The sequence below is a fragment of the Phoenix dactylifera genome, chromosome 15 (genome assembly GCF_051530095.1).
Source record: "Phoenix dactylifera cultivar Ajwa chromosome 15, Ajwa_hap1_PhDact_Kaust_v1.1, whole genome shotgun sequence".
Lineage (NCBI taxonomy): Eukaryota > Viridiplantae > Streptophyta > Magnoliopsida > Arecales > Arecaceae > Phoenix > Phoenix dactylifera.
Genome location: NC_143204.1, coordinates 24777859 through 24792553, shown reverse-complemented (window position 1 = coordinate 24792553; position 14695 = coordinate 24777859). Strand labels below are relative to the sequence as shown.

The following is a 14695-nucleotide window of genomic DNA, read 5'->3' as shown; positions in this document are numbered from 1 at the left end:
GGTTGTTTCCATGGGATGGTCAAATTTCAAAGGTTTTGCATTAAGTAAATATTGAGCTTCCTCTCCCGACAAACATTCTAGGAATTAGGGCAGGTTCACTCAGCCAAAGATGCCACCTCACACGAAGGATATAGACTTTAGCACATGCAAGGGATTCTGAGAACTAGATCAGCCGGTCGCGTAATCAAGAGTTTCCATCAAAATGATGCAAGGTGTCAGAACCGCGCACAGACCGCGCAGGGATAAGATATCTGCAAGGTGACATCACCTATTCATCCATCGCAACCAACTGACCATTTCACTGAACCCATAAATTAAGAACCGTCTCTAGCAATCCTTCACCCACCAATATGGGGTCGGCTGTTTCTGTATCATGAAAATGTTATCGAGCCGCCTTCATCCAGATTCCTAACATGGTATTCTTGGTGACAGCAAGGCTTGTCAAGAAATATAGAAGTCCAGTTGGTGATCATACAAACCTTCAACCTTAAGTAGTCCAACCTGAAGCACGAAGTAACAACCAACTAGAATGCCTTCAACTTGGAGTTTGAATGGAGGAGATAGATTTCGGCCGCCTACTCCATCGAGAAACATACGGCACAACCAAGAGGCCAAACAAAAAAATAAAAACACGAGCGTCGTCATTAAAATTCCACACCAACGGCACGATATTTGCATCACCATAGGTTCCACACACACTTATTTCATAGACTATTTGCAGTAGCTTTCATACTATAATTTCTCAAGCAAGAAAAGGTGCAGAAGAAACAATGAAAATGAATCTACGAACATTACTGACAAATACAGCAAGAAAATAATAATAAAAAGATGCTGGATTGGGGGATTTAATCCAAGATCTCAATCTTACCAGCAACTTTTCTGTTCCGTGAACCATCTGAACTCTAGACTAATCTGCAATGAATATCCTTTGATACGTCCAAGGGGAAGTTTATTCTGCATCTCCGAGCATGCCGAATGCCCTGGGTTTTCCAGAACAGTGAGGCAATGGAGATGGTTGATACCTCAGCTGTCAGCATCGTCCTTGGTTTTCCATACAGAAACACATGCTTGCTCGGGAACATTTCAAGCATTTGTTTCGCACTCCATAGAGAAGTAAGAGAGGTATTCTGTATCATTAAAGCAACAGTAGCAGGCAAAGAAGAATACTTTGTTTATTTAAGTGCACAAGGGTAAAGAGAAATTACTTTTCCAGGAATTGTGTAATATTGACTCTGAGCGGCAAACAAGAATCAGAGGAGCTGCTCACCTCTTTACCTGAACACGGGAGAGCAAGGGGCTAGTTCAATCTCTCCGGTACCTTGCCCAGAACCCTTTCTTCCTTGCGGACTCATTCTCTGATACTGACCGTGTTGGTCGTGACCCCATAGAGAAGTGTCGCCTCAAGAAAGGCCTGCCAAAGGAGCTCTTCATGCTAGAACTAGCTCCCATCCTCGGGCTTTTCCCACTCCTTTTCCGGTGCTCAGAGACAGGATCACTGTCCACATCAATGTCAGCCACTGCAATCCTGGAGATCTTGCTTCGTCCCTTCAATTCGGCTTTTCCTGACAGTTTTGCAGTAGATTTCTCTCCATGGGTGCAGACAGGGCACGGTGGGTCATATCTTTCAGCTTCAGGTGTCATGTTTTCCAAGCAATCAGCATGATACACATGCCCACAAACCAGAACTGCAACAGCAGACAACTCATTGGTAGACACTATTTTCTGAGTGCTCCATGGAGATCTCTCCTTTAATAGCTTTGAGCAAACCCTGCATGTTTGCCAATCAGGAGAGAGAGGTGTTGTTTGTTGAGTGTTTGATCTTCCTATTTTGCTGTTGCTGGAGCTAAGTTTTTCACTGTCAAATGACCATCTCTCTCGCTGAGAAGCCACCAGCTCAGAAAATGTACGCATGGACCAGCCATCAGAAGACCCACCATGAGATCCTCCCGTAGACAAGTCATTGCTGCAGACAGAGAGAACAAAGGACTGTCTTTCTTCGGGAGAGCTATTCTCATTCAGGGACTGAAGAGATGGAATTCTGCTATCAGAGACCTGGCTAGAGAGTTGGTATCCTGGCGAATGGCGTGCTTTACTTGATGAAGTTGGGTCTGAGGGTAGAGAGTGACTTCTAGAGGATGAAGGATCTGAATTGAATGCCGACGATGGACTTATTGGAACTGAAATTGAAGGCTTGGCATCTGAAGCACTTGCTATGCCTGTTGACTCGATGGAGTTCTTTTCCTGCACAAGGTATGCAAAAGATTTAACATCAACTGAGTGTGTGTATCGTGGGCTTCATTGCTGAGAAGCATATCAACAAGTGAATTCTGAATGAAGTCCAATCCCAACTCACCTCAGGGGATGAATTGCTTCCAACAAATTGATCTGTAATGAACATGAACTAGTCAGATGAGAGTAACAGATATAAACAAGTCAGGTGAGAAGAAAAAGAAAACATTTTCATGAACAGTGCTTGCACCATTACAATCTCACAAGATGTCTCACAATAAGAATTTATATATGCTTCCTGTTATTCCGCTTACCCTCTAGAACAGATGGACACTAATAGGATGATTAGCAAGAGAAGAATGCAAGCATCAACACGTAGGAATTTCTGCACTAATACACTCACAAAGTTTTTCTTCTAACATAAGCTAATTAACAATAAGATAAAGTATATTATGATTGAAGTTGTGGTCTATAACACTATTTGTTTAAAAGGAAACAGAGTAATGGTTGATCAATGGTTCAGAAAACTTACTGAGCAAACACCAAACAAGTGGGATATATTTTCCAGTAATTGAAATAACAAATTAAGATAATTGTTTAGGTACTACAGCTATAGCAGATCTTATGTAACATACCAAGGTAGTTTGAACTTGAGCAATCTTCATGAACCACCCTAATTGAATCCCTACAACATAGGCTACTTTTTTTTTCAACATACACCATCTTTATGCTCCTTCCTAAAATGAAGATACCCCATGTTTATTCATCCATGTGAAATGAGAGTAAAGAAAGGGAGAAACGACCCGGCAAATCCCCAAAGAGTGAAGGAAGAAGGCAAAATCAAAGCACTATGTTGATATCATAAGTGAAATACCTAGAGATCTCCATGTCACCCTCCATAACCTTGACCTACTACTTTGAAACATCACCAGAACTAATTTCCTACCAAGGTTTTCCTTCAAAAATTCTACATATAATTTTTGGCCTATACTTGAAACTAGTGTCCGCCGAGCCGACCGAACCGGTGTACCGGTGGGCTTCGGTACCGATTCGGTACGGTGCCAAACTAGAACCCAAAAAAAAGGCGACGCGCGCGCGCATGTCCGCATTTTAGCCACAGAGTGGCATTAAATGCCCCACACGGCCCCGTGTGGGCCTGCACTCGCGTGCGGTGCCACGTGGGTTCGCTGCCCCGCGCGAGTCCCCGAGCACGGGCGCAGAAAAACCGTGCGAGCGCAGGGAACCGCGCGGGATCGAGATTCATGCGCATGGAATGGCGTGCGGGACGAGCGATTCCCCGCATGCGGAAAGATTTTTTCTTTTCTTTTCTTTTCCCCTTCCCTTCTTCTTCCTCCTTCCCGAACCCTCTCCTCTTCTTTCTTCCCCTCTCTCCTCCTCTCTTCTCCTCTCTTTCCCCCTTCTCCCGCGAGCAAGAAAGGAACCGTTGGGAGGGCCGCGTGCGTGTCGGGGTGCTCAGGAGGGGGTCGGCCCACGGTACGTCGAACCGTCTTCTTTTTCTCTTCTTCTTCTCCTCTTTCTCTTCTTCTTCCTCCTCTTCCCCTCTTCTTTCTTCCTCTTTCTTCCTCTTCTCCTCTTTCTCTGCTTTCTTCTTCCTCGCTCGGTTCCGGCCCTGAACCATTTTATGTGGTTGTATCGTACCGGTGGGGTCGGTACCAGTATGGTACGTGCTGAACCGACCGGAACGAGCCGATTCAGCAGACCATGCTTGAAACTATGGAGACATTGCTTTAAAAAAGACTGGGCGTTTGATTAATTAAGAATAATTGGTTGGAGCATGGTGACTTTACAAAATTGCACAAAGTAAGAAGTGATTGATCATCTTCATTTGCAAGATAGAGCTAGCACCGCCCAATGAGAACAAAACCCCTTCTCCTAAATATTTTTTGTTGAAGTCAAAATCTTCATGTTTGCAAACAACTAACTCTAGGATTTGTAATTTGGACAATAGGTTCACCCTCTTATATGCTGGTAATGTATTTGTACATGCGCACACATCCGAATCCAAACAATTTCAGCTTCGGTTCTTGTTGGGCTTGTGGAGTTTCGGTTTTACAGTTTCACTTCAAATCTCAGAGTTTGAGTCATAAAATCAGAAAAATGGAAAAAAGGAAAAAAAAAGAAAAGAAAAAAAAGAAGTCAAGAGAAGTCCACTACAAACTATTTGGAATATTTTCTGATATATAGGTTCTTTATTTGTTAGTTCTGAAAGTTTTAGGCTGAAGTTGCACACAGAAGCAAAACTCATAAAATATCCTGGTATTTTGCACCATAAAGAGATATTTTATTTACTTCTTGAACTCCGATTGTTCGAAGTTTCATTATATCTGCTTCACAATGCCTAGTGCATACAAATATCTTTCTTCATCATCTTTTAGGCATTTCTTTTTTATGTATGGATCGAGCAAACTCATCATAAAATCGAAGTGAGAAGAGGTAGTAAAAGCAGTTATATGACTTTGTCATCAATGGTTGTACATTTTCCCACCACCAGGTGTGGGTGGGTGGGTGGGTGGGGGGGGGGGGGGGGGGGGGGGAGAGGAGAAGGTTGATTGACTTAGTGGCTCTATATTAAAGATGAGCTATGTAAGCTATGAGTATCATGGTCACATAAAACTATGAAAAACTATTAGGAGAAATTATTAATCACATAATAGAGTTAGAACATGTTTAAATCAGATGAATGTTGAAAACCTCGCGGCTCAAGTAAATGGTTCTTCACAAGACATTAGAGGTGCCTATCTATAAGGCAAGCCTCCAGGCCCAGTATCCATCAGAATCAGGTCAGCCACCATGGTCAACTGAACTAGTGGGTGCAATGGGAACGGGCCTTGTAACAATGAGATTTCATGAACAAAGTTCATAGAATCACTATAAAACTTTCAACCAAATAAACTCACCAACTATTGAGCACCAAGTTATGAATCATATAAACCCAAACACCAAGGTAGAATAATATAAACCTAAACATTGAGGTATGCACGTGTGTATGACAAGCATCTTTGCTTTCATTCTCAAACTATCTTACAAGTCATAGTGAGCCGTCAACACAACCTTTTAAGGTTGGTGGAATCAAGTCCAATCAACACCAACTTGTTTACTTAAAGTACCATTCTCAGAAAAATTGTAAAAGTAACTCTTATTATTCGTAGTGTAGCTGTATCTAATGTCAATAAAGGATACAAAGACCTCAATTGATTGGTCCAATATCTGTTTCCATCATAATATGTATAACAGATGTTAAAGTCCCTAGCTTGCTTGACAAGATGGAACATTATGTTCTCAACTTGTTTGAAGAAGATCGTGACATGGGTGTACCACCTTTCACAATCCATATTATTATATTAGTGGCCCCAATAGGAAATTACAATTGTAGGGGCATTTGATGCTTAAACGAGATTCCTTCAGTAAGCCAAGGAACCTTAGAGGAAGGGGCCATCCCCCACCACCCCATCAAATGGTCAGGCAGCTATAGGAAAGAAGGACAAGGAGAGGATTGTGATGAGTTGACAGAGCTGAATGTTAGGTAGACTATGTGGGTAGCAAGGTTTAAGTAACACCGATATCTCCAAATAACATCTGCTCCATTGCCCTTATCTACCATTATAGCAGAAATTACAATTTTATTTGTCTATATCTGCCTCAGTTAAAAATATATGGAAATAAAATAATGATTGTTGTAATGGTCAGTCCTGTCCGCAATAGGAAAAAGTCATTATATGCTTAGCTCACTATTCACATACCAAAAGTTATCATTACCAACAAGCACAAATATTTGAACTTAAAATATTATACTATTTAGATGGACAGTAAAATGTACAAGAAAGATCATTGTTCCCATTTTATGGGATCATTCCAAGGAATTAATGGCCATATATTCGTTATTTCTAAAATTCCCATCATTGATTCCTTATATTAATAATTTATTGTAACAGGCAGCCTTTATAACTGTTATGATGGTTCATGGTTGTTCTAAATACACATAACAGCCGCCAAGATAACCCACCTGTAAGCTGCACCGACCTACTCAAAACCTTTCCCTGTCCTTCTCCTTATCTCTTAGTCATCAAGGCTGTGTTGGGGAGGAATAAAAGTCTCTTACACACATATTCCACCTCTTCTCTGCCAAACAGTCATTTAAGCACACAGAATAAATCACTTTTTAGAAGGATGGATTGGGTATTTCAGAAAAATGATACACCATAAATGTTTTAACTTTTTTCCTCCTATCCCATTCACCCCACTTAAATCAGGAATAAGAAAAAGGTGGAATAATTTAACCCTTCCTTACCTCTCCAACTTACTCCATTTACGCAATTATTCTAACCTCTTTATTCCGCTTCCAAATACAGCCTAAGAAATCTTGCAGTACTGGAGGGTTCATCCCAAGCTACCCAAATCATTACAAGCACCTTATCCATGGAAGCATCAAAGAGCCCAAATTCAACCCTCTTGAAGGGGTTACCAAGACAAAGACATGGATCATGAGGTGGTGCAACCACGTCCTTGTCTCTCCCAAACAAGTCATGAACATAACATTCCAGCTCATTCAGGGATTTGCATATTAATGTCTGCCATATGTATTAGAGGTCTTTATATTCTCATCCACAGGTATGACAGCAAGAACGATGACAGCTGGTGCATTTATGACTTCTCCAAGGTACCTAGAGCGTACAAGTGGGCTCCTACTAGACCCCACTAGAGCACCTTCTCAACAAGGTTAAACTCTTGCAGCTTGTGTTTGGTGGCTCATATGTGTCCCCATATTTTGAGTCAATCTTGCCAAGACACTCAGAATGAGAAAGAAGAATTCTTTTGTTGTATGATATACACATATTACAAATTCTTAAAGATAGAATTATCTAGCTAGCAGATTATAATGCGACTCCGTGTCCATACAATCTCATGGTTGCAACATGGAAATCCCATCTTTGTAAAAGAACCTGGCAATCATTATAACCATCAAACCAATCAACTATCATGCCTGCACAAGAACCCATGGGTATTAGCTTGGAGATATCCGTATTGGTGGACTCGTGCCAATACCCCATGACGAATCATTGCCCGTTCATGTCAAATTTCAAATTTCGAAAACTCTATCAAACTAAGCACGTTTGAACTCTTTCACATGATAAATAATTGCTTCTAAAAATAAGCTCCAAGTTCAGGATGTTAATATATGATAGTTATCTAACTTGTCTTTAATGTAGAGCAACTTACGTATTGATACATATCATAATTTTATATAGACGCTTGGGTTGTCTATAGCTGCTTGTCTTTAATGGAGGGTCACATAACTACTTTTAATATTTTGTCCCACCTATCTTTGTGATTATGTTTTCTTATACAAGGAGCTTGGCATGATTATAATAACATATTTTCTATGTTGCTGTTTATCATAAAATTTGTCTTAGAAGCCTATATATGTTTTTAGGATTTTAAGATAATCTTGAGCCCACAGTTATGCAGAATTTAGATTCCAAGGTTTTAAGATCACTTTGTTACATTGATAATGAAGTAGCTCACTCTTAGCTGATCAAAAATTGCAAACAATACAAAGGCAGTTAAAAAGCCAATCCAGATTAATAAATCCATTTTCATCAAGTTGCACCAGAAAGTTAAAATTCCAAGTGCCTTCTTTCCCATTGTCATCATAGGTCAAACTCAAATGTTGGTTCAGCAAAAGCCAGCTAGGCAAGCACCTCAGAAAAGGGCAGTTTTTTACACCTCAAGTTTCCACTAGGACCAAAATACCCATAAAACCAAGACAGAAGAATTGTTTCAACAGATGAAACTGGAAAACAGGTGGCTAGGAAGCCACGAAACACCTAGACGCTATGCAGGCAGATAAGCAGGAACCCAAAAGTTAATACTGCCCAAAAGAAAATAGATTGTAGCAAACTAATAAATACAAGAAAATGTCTAAAAATACTCATAATCCCACAAACGAAACAGAAATAACAAATAAGATGTAGTAAGTCAATGGTAAGTAGCAATCTTGCAACATCCATTACTAATTATAAAACAATCTCACCCTCCATAATCATGATGCAAAATGTTAAAGCAGGTTGTCTATGCGGCCTAGTTGGTCTTTTAAAACAGTGCATAGAAGATAAGTCCTAACAAAAGGCTCCTGCCTCGAACAAGGCAATTTGAGTAGCAATTAATTCTTTCAAGTTCCAAGGTCTTCTATATCACCACCAAGCCCTGGCCTATTCAGATTCTAATATCCTCACAAATTGAGATATCTTTCCATTCATCCTGAATCTCCAACATATGTACCCACGCAAAACCTCATGTATAAGTTGAACGTTCTCTAATTCTGAAACATTTCCCCATATTTTCCCAAGATCAAACATAATCCTCTCCACCAACCTTAAAGGTAAATTGTCCTACTTCCAAAATGCCTCCTATTTGAATAGTATACCGTCCAAATCATGGTATGCGGTACCAATCCGAACTAGGCAGTACGGGATGTACCGTACTAGTTCGGTACTAGTACCTGGTATGGGTGGCGTATCGACTCGATACGCCAAAAAAAATTCACATCGTACCATACCGACACTGTGCTAGTGTGGCACCAGTACGGGATCCGGTACCGAGACGACGAATCTTGGTCCAAACACAATCTTCTTTTTATGTCATAACCTACTTAGACACCAAAACACTCTAACCAACCTCAAGGTCTTCCTACTTTGTCCCAAATATCCAAAGCTGCTTCCAAGTAAAACCTTATTCATAACCAAAAATCCTACAGTATGCTCACATACTGCCATATCCTCTTCTTAACCCACCTTAACATATCAAATGGAGTTGAATCCCACTTTGTTCTGACCCTCAATCAACATACTCCTTCCTCAAAATTAGAGGTGAAACATAAAGTGGAGTACTAGAAAATGTAATCCACCGATCTTTAAAATAAAAATTGGCATCAGAATGGTACATTTTCCTCCATCAAGAAGGAATTTTAAACAACAAATATGGTAATTTCTCTTTCATTTAACAACTACATCTGCAAAATTTGCTTTCATATGACATAAAGACCACTTAGTTTTGCTCCCTCCCTCGACATACTCCTCCCTCAAAACCATAGGTGAATCACAAAAGTGGAGTATTGGAGAAGCTGATCCAAAGATCATTAAAAAATAAAGATTGGCACCAGAACAGTATGTTTTCCTCCATCAAGAACAAATTTTAAAGAAACAAATATGACCCAGAATATTTTTTTTTCATTTGACAGCTACATCTGCAAAATTTGCTTTCATTTGACATAGATACAAAGATCTATCCCATCAACTTGGTCCAACATCACTGATCTGCATACTATTTAATATTGTCTCGAGTATCACATGACTCCTAACTTTTAGTTTTCCTTGATAAAAGCAGATTACCGAGCATTTATTCACCTCTAGAAAATGAAAGAAAAGGCTTATTAATGAATTAGAAAGGGGAGGCACTAGATGGCATACTAAGGTGTTACGCACATGACATGATAAACGGATAGCTGACATTGCCACTGGCATGAACTGAAGGCCCAGAAACTCCCTGCTAATATAGCATAAAATATAATAGAAATCAAGTGAGAAGTTGAACAAGAACTAGTTAAATGAATTCAATCATGCTTAGCACAGGAGTTGCTAAAAGATATTTTACATCTACAAATAGAATCAAACACGAAGTGCAGCGACAAATTGAGCAAATGGAACTGCTAGATTTTTTTTTTTTGGGGGGGGGGGGGTATGTTGACAACTTTCGTGGGCTATCATTCTGACAAAATGCTGGCTAATTGGACATAGATAGTTAACTAGAATCTGAGTGTCTTTCAGCATAATTTTAAAGAGATAGCATTCACTGCCAGAATGAATCTTCTACATCCCTTAAAAAAAAAAAAAGACTTCACTGCACATGCTACATAACATACTAGGTTGAAGAGAATTTCAAATAATTCCCAGATGCTCGTCCTTTTTTTAAGCACTGTTCATTTCACTGCACTAAGGTGTAGCTGCAGTCTATGTTACAACTGACCAGTACCTTAGAACAATTTAACATGAGTGGAAAAATTACTTCTCAACAATATGACAAATGCTCGCGCCATATCATCTTGAAAATAATTAAATTTTGTAGAAAGACAGCCTGAGAAAAAAAGCTGCACAAGAAAGAGCTAGAAAATATTACCAGCAGCAGGTTTAGACTTCCCATCAGCTCCGAACTTTGTAGAAGATTTATGCCACTTTTGTGTCTGAAAAGGATTTGGTGGACTTCCCCCCTCTGAAAGGCCTTCAGTTTCTGTGGTCGCCCCACTCTTAATTTCAGAGCCTACATTTCCACTATTGTTATGAGAAAATCGGCTCGGGTTTTCCATGATATCCTCTATGTGTGTTCGATTATCCCATCGGAAGCTCCATGAAGGTGAGTGTCTGATGTTCCTATAAGTAGAAACTTCCAACTGACCTCTACTGGGCAATGGCTTGTCCCTTGCAGCCACACAACAGTTGGCTCCCATAATTATGTATATCAAAAAAAAGGTCCGCAAGAACAAAAGGAAAAATTTCTCAAGAAACCACTAATAACGATAATGTTTACAGTAAGAAGACGTGAATTTTTTCACGACCATCACACCAATGCTCTAAACGAAATCACGATGCCAATACCTGGCTGCCCCTGCACGCAAAAACATGGAAACAAAGGTATTATAAATTAATTAAAAAAAAGTACAAAAATAGAAAGCTACCCTGCTGGAAAGTTCCGCACAAAACCTAGTTTTCAAAGGGAAAAAAGAGAAACCATCGACTTTAACAAATTCTAGCTAAAGCTTTCAACTAAACTTTCCAAACAAACAGAAGTCACACAAGGAAATTGCCCTTAACCACCAAATTACCGGGAAAGAAAAGAAAGAAAGATGATCGTCCAAATCCTTAAATTTCTTCTTCTAACATACCAAAGAAATTCTCCTAATCATCGTCATAACAAAAATAAAATAAAATAAAAAAAGACAAACGAACTAGACGAGTTGCTGGAATCGGCCGCAAACTTAATTTTTGAAAGAAAAAAAAAGGAATTTTTTTAGGCGCTAGATGGGATGTCCTGTAACAAACTAGAGCACAACAGAATAAAATTCAATCACTCCTCTCGACGATGAGAAAGGAAAAAAGGGGAAAGGGAAACGCTTGCCAGTTGTCAAAGAAGCGATAAAATGAAGTCAAAACCTTAGAGTCCAAGAAACAAAATTTCGTTCAAAGAAGAATTTTCCCCTTTTTTTTTTCCTCCTTGCATTTATTAGAAACAAACTTATTAAAATTAGCGAGAGACCGGCGGTCAAAGCAGCAGTAAAGTCTGCGAAAAAAAAAAAATCCGATCTCCAAAATAGAAAACGTAACAATGATACAACCCTCAGCAGCTAATGCTGTTATGCTTATCCTAACTGATAAGATTAGTGATGACAACAATAATTCAGAGCTCTCATCAATATTTATTACTGATGTCCCCAACTGTTCTTCCACTGATCTCCGTTAAATCACTCAAACCAGAAGAAAACAAATCCAGCAAGGTTAGAACATAATTCAAACCCGAGAAATCCCTAAAACCCCCAAATTACGAGAAACTGTCGGAAAACCACTGGCAAATTTAAAATTTCCATCATAAAATAAAGAACTTCTCAAGACGAAATTATTCGGATCGAGATGGTAAATTTATCTTAAAAATTTACATCAGAAACGGTACTATCGCAACTACTCTTCCACTGATCCCGCAAAACTCGCTTAAAGAACAAAAAGAAAAAAAAGGGGGAAGAAATAGAACCTATTTAGCTCAAAAATCATGTTCCATTCTAGAGAACGAACCAACTATTGACCTCCTCCGCAATCCCTAAAATCCGAGAAATTCACAAGCACTAATTATTCCAAGTTTCTCCATTTTTTTCTTAAAAAAAGTAACGGCCAAAGAACTCTGGAAGCGACGAAATTCTTAGAGTTAGATGCTTAAATTACCTTAAAAATGAAAAAAAATCCAAACCATCGATGTAATGACGCTCCAAATCGAACCGCGATATGCAAATCGAAGCGCGTCAGGTCGATCGGGTCAGAGCTACACCGTGGCTCGCCGCCACGAAAACCGCCGTTTCCATCGGAACTCGAGGCAGGCGCTAGGGTTTCGGATCTCGCCCGCCAAATCCTCCGGTCGCCCCAGCTCATCAGCTGTCGGCGGACTCAAAGAGCAGGTTCGAAGCCACGCCCCCGATCGAAAAAGCCCTCAAGGGTCAGGGTTGGGGTTTCGCCCGCTCGCTTCTCCTTCTACTTCTAGAGTCTCAGAAGAGAGAGAGAGAGAGAGAGAGAGATTGGGGTTCGGGGAAAGAGGAGAGAAAGAGGGGGTAAAGGACAAGGGGGTTTCTACGTGGGTATATAACGAGCGGCCTCACTCCGTTAAAAGAACGGGACGCATGTTAGCTCTACATACCGGCGGAAAATTTTTGTCCCACAGCGGCGTCCAACGCGATACACGAAGGGCATCAATAGGCGTGTTTCATCATTACCCATTCCGAAGTCTTACGTTTTCAGCATCCAGCTCACTGGAGAATTAAAAGCTTCCAACGGGCAGAAGAGGGAATCTGGTCCGGGTGGGGATGGTCAGTTCCGTTTCGAATTTGCCGTCCGGACGGGCTCCATTTGGTTCTGACGGTTCCACAGACGCTGGTTTGAACGATCTCTCTTCTCCTTGGTCCCCGCATATATTTTTCTATACAGACACAATACTGCCGTCTACTTTGTCCTGAAGGCTGACATAACCGAGATCCCACGGTCGCATAAATTTTGTACGAGCGCGATCGGAGGATAGCTTGCGCATGCAGCGCTATTTTGCCTTGCGCGGCGGGAAAAGAAGAAAGTGGCAATGAGATCTGGTCACCTTCCACTCCCGCAGTCCCGCTTGCAAGGCTGCCGACGGGTTGGCGGGGGTGGTGACTTCGGTGCTCACCTCGAGTGACCACATACTTGGATATGGGAGGGGCTGAAGTGGGAAAGGCATCTCCGGGGAAGACGAGGAGTGGGGAATACGCATCAGTGGTGCGACGTGCCTTTATTAGATGCCACGTCGGACTTTACGAGTAACGCGGTCCCGGAACCCATCTACCCGACCCGTCAAGTTCACGGGTCGGGTATGGGTATGGGTACGGGTACGGATCGGTCCACCACGACTTGGCGGCAGGGTTCGCATCTCATTATTGGTGTGTTCCGGGCTTTGCACTCCACCCTTCTAAATAATTATAATATAGCTGGATTTCTCTATCTTTATCTTAGAGAAGAAATACAAAAATATATCTTAAACATGGCACAAAAAGTAAACCTGTGATGAGCTTAATTTATGCTTAAGAATATATTATAGTAATGTCTCAGCAAATTGGTGATTTCGTTTGCTAAATCTAAAAAGAATGGCAACAAATCTACTTGTATCGCATTGGCTTTAGTCCAAGTATGTCATAATCGAATGAGCTTTTTAGCACTACCACAGAATAAAGAAAATGACTAATTAAAATTCCAAAGTCACGGCACATATGGTGGTCATAAAATAATAATGTAATCAAGCACATGTTGTCCACTCCTTTTTTTTCTTTTCTTTTTTATATGATTTAGAAAAATGGATATAAAACATTAGAATCCAGGTGAGAGTGATCTTATATATATATATATATATATATATATATTAAAAAATTGCCTATGCAATCAATATACAAATGTGATAAATAAAAATTTAAGAAGCAATGAAATATCAAAAGTTAGCCTACAGAACAGATGCAAACACTGTGAAATAGTTGACAAGAAAAACTTCATGGCCCAAAATTGCAGGTGTAACAAACTACCTGCAGCCATATGAAGGCAAAAAGTTTGGACGCAAGGATCTTTTTGAGTTTGGTTGATTGGTGGTTGGTTAGCACACCTACAAGGCAATTTGATCGAAAAATTAATCGTTCATCCTCTAATCATGACTTGGGCGATTTCTTGTGTCCAAGGCAAATGGAAACATCAAATGGCCCACAAACCTTTTTATCTTAACCAGCCCATTATTTGTCAGCAGTCAGCGGTGGCGACGCATGGCAATCTTGACGTGCCATAGTTTCCAACGTTTTGTAAACGCAGTTTGAGAACTCCAAGCAAATAAATGGCTAGTGAAGTACCCAAGCCATGGGCCCACCCAATTTGGTTCCTTGTTTCTATTTTCTAACCAGCATTCAATGCGTTTCAACACCAAATAGGTCTTACATCATGTTATTGGAATAAAAGTGGAGGATAGGTTGGTGGAAGATTTTGACAAGTTTAGCTAACCCTTTTTTTTATTTAGGTGCTCAGTTAAATCTCCTAGCTTCTATCTTCTCAGTTAAATCTCCTAGTTTCTATCTTCTCGAGTTCAGATAAAGAACTTAGATGACGAGATCAAAGTTTGACCTCTTTTTTTATTG

At 40.3% G+C, this 14695-nt stretch overlaps 1 protein-coding gene across 4 annotated transcripts; it reads right to left on the bottom strand.

The window, feature by feature from the left end:
* Positions 1–671: 671 nt before the first annotated feature.
* On the bottom strand, positions 672–12638 carry LOC103711556 (uncharacterized). Of its 4 annotated transcripts, none has more exons than XR_015973767.2 (5): positions 12234–12615; positions 10423–10908; positions 2354–2385; positions 1206–2241; positions 672–1127 (listed from the first exon to the last, which is right to left on the bottom strand). XR_015973767.2 is itself a non-coding variant. In XM_008797752.6 (5 exons), exons 2-4 carry the CDS (start codon positions 10748–10750, stop codon positions 1303–1305), a joined length of 1299 nt encoding a protein of 432 aa, XP_008795974.3. In that variant the 5' UTR covers positions 10751–10908; positions 12234–12638; the 3' UTR covers positions 672–1127; positions 1268–1302. The 4 variants fall into 4 exon arrangements, 3 of the variants coding, with proteins under 3 accessions (XP_008795974.3, XP_008795972.3, XP_088568106.2); XM_008797752.6 differs by having other exon boundaries at positions 1268–2241; positions 12234–12638; XM_008797750.6 differs by adding an exon at positions 12046–12111 and having other exon boundaries at positions 672–2241.
* Between the last annotated feature and the right edge of the window lie 2057 nt (positions 12639–14695).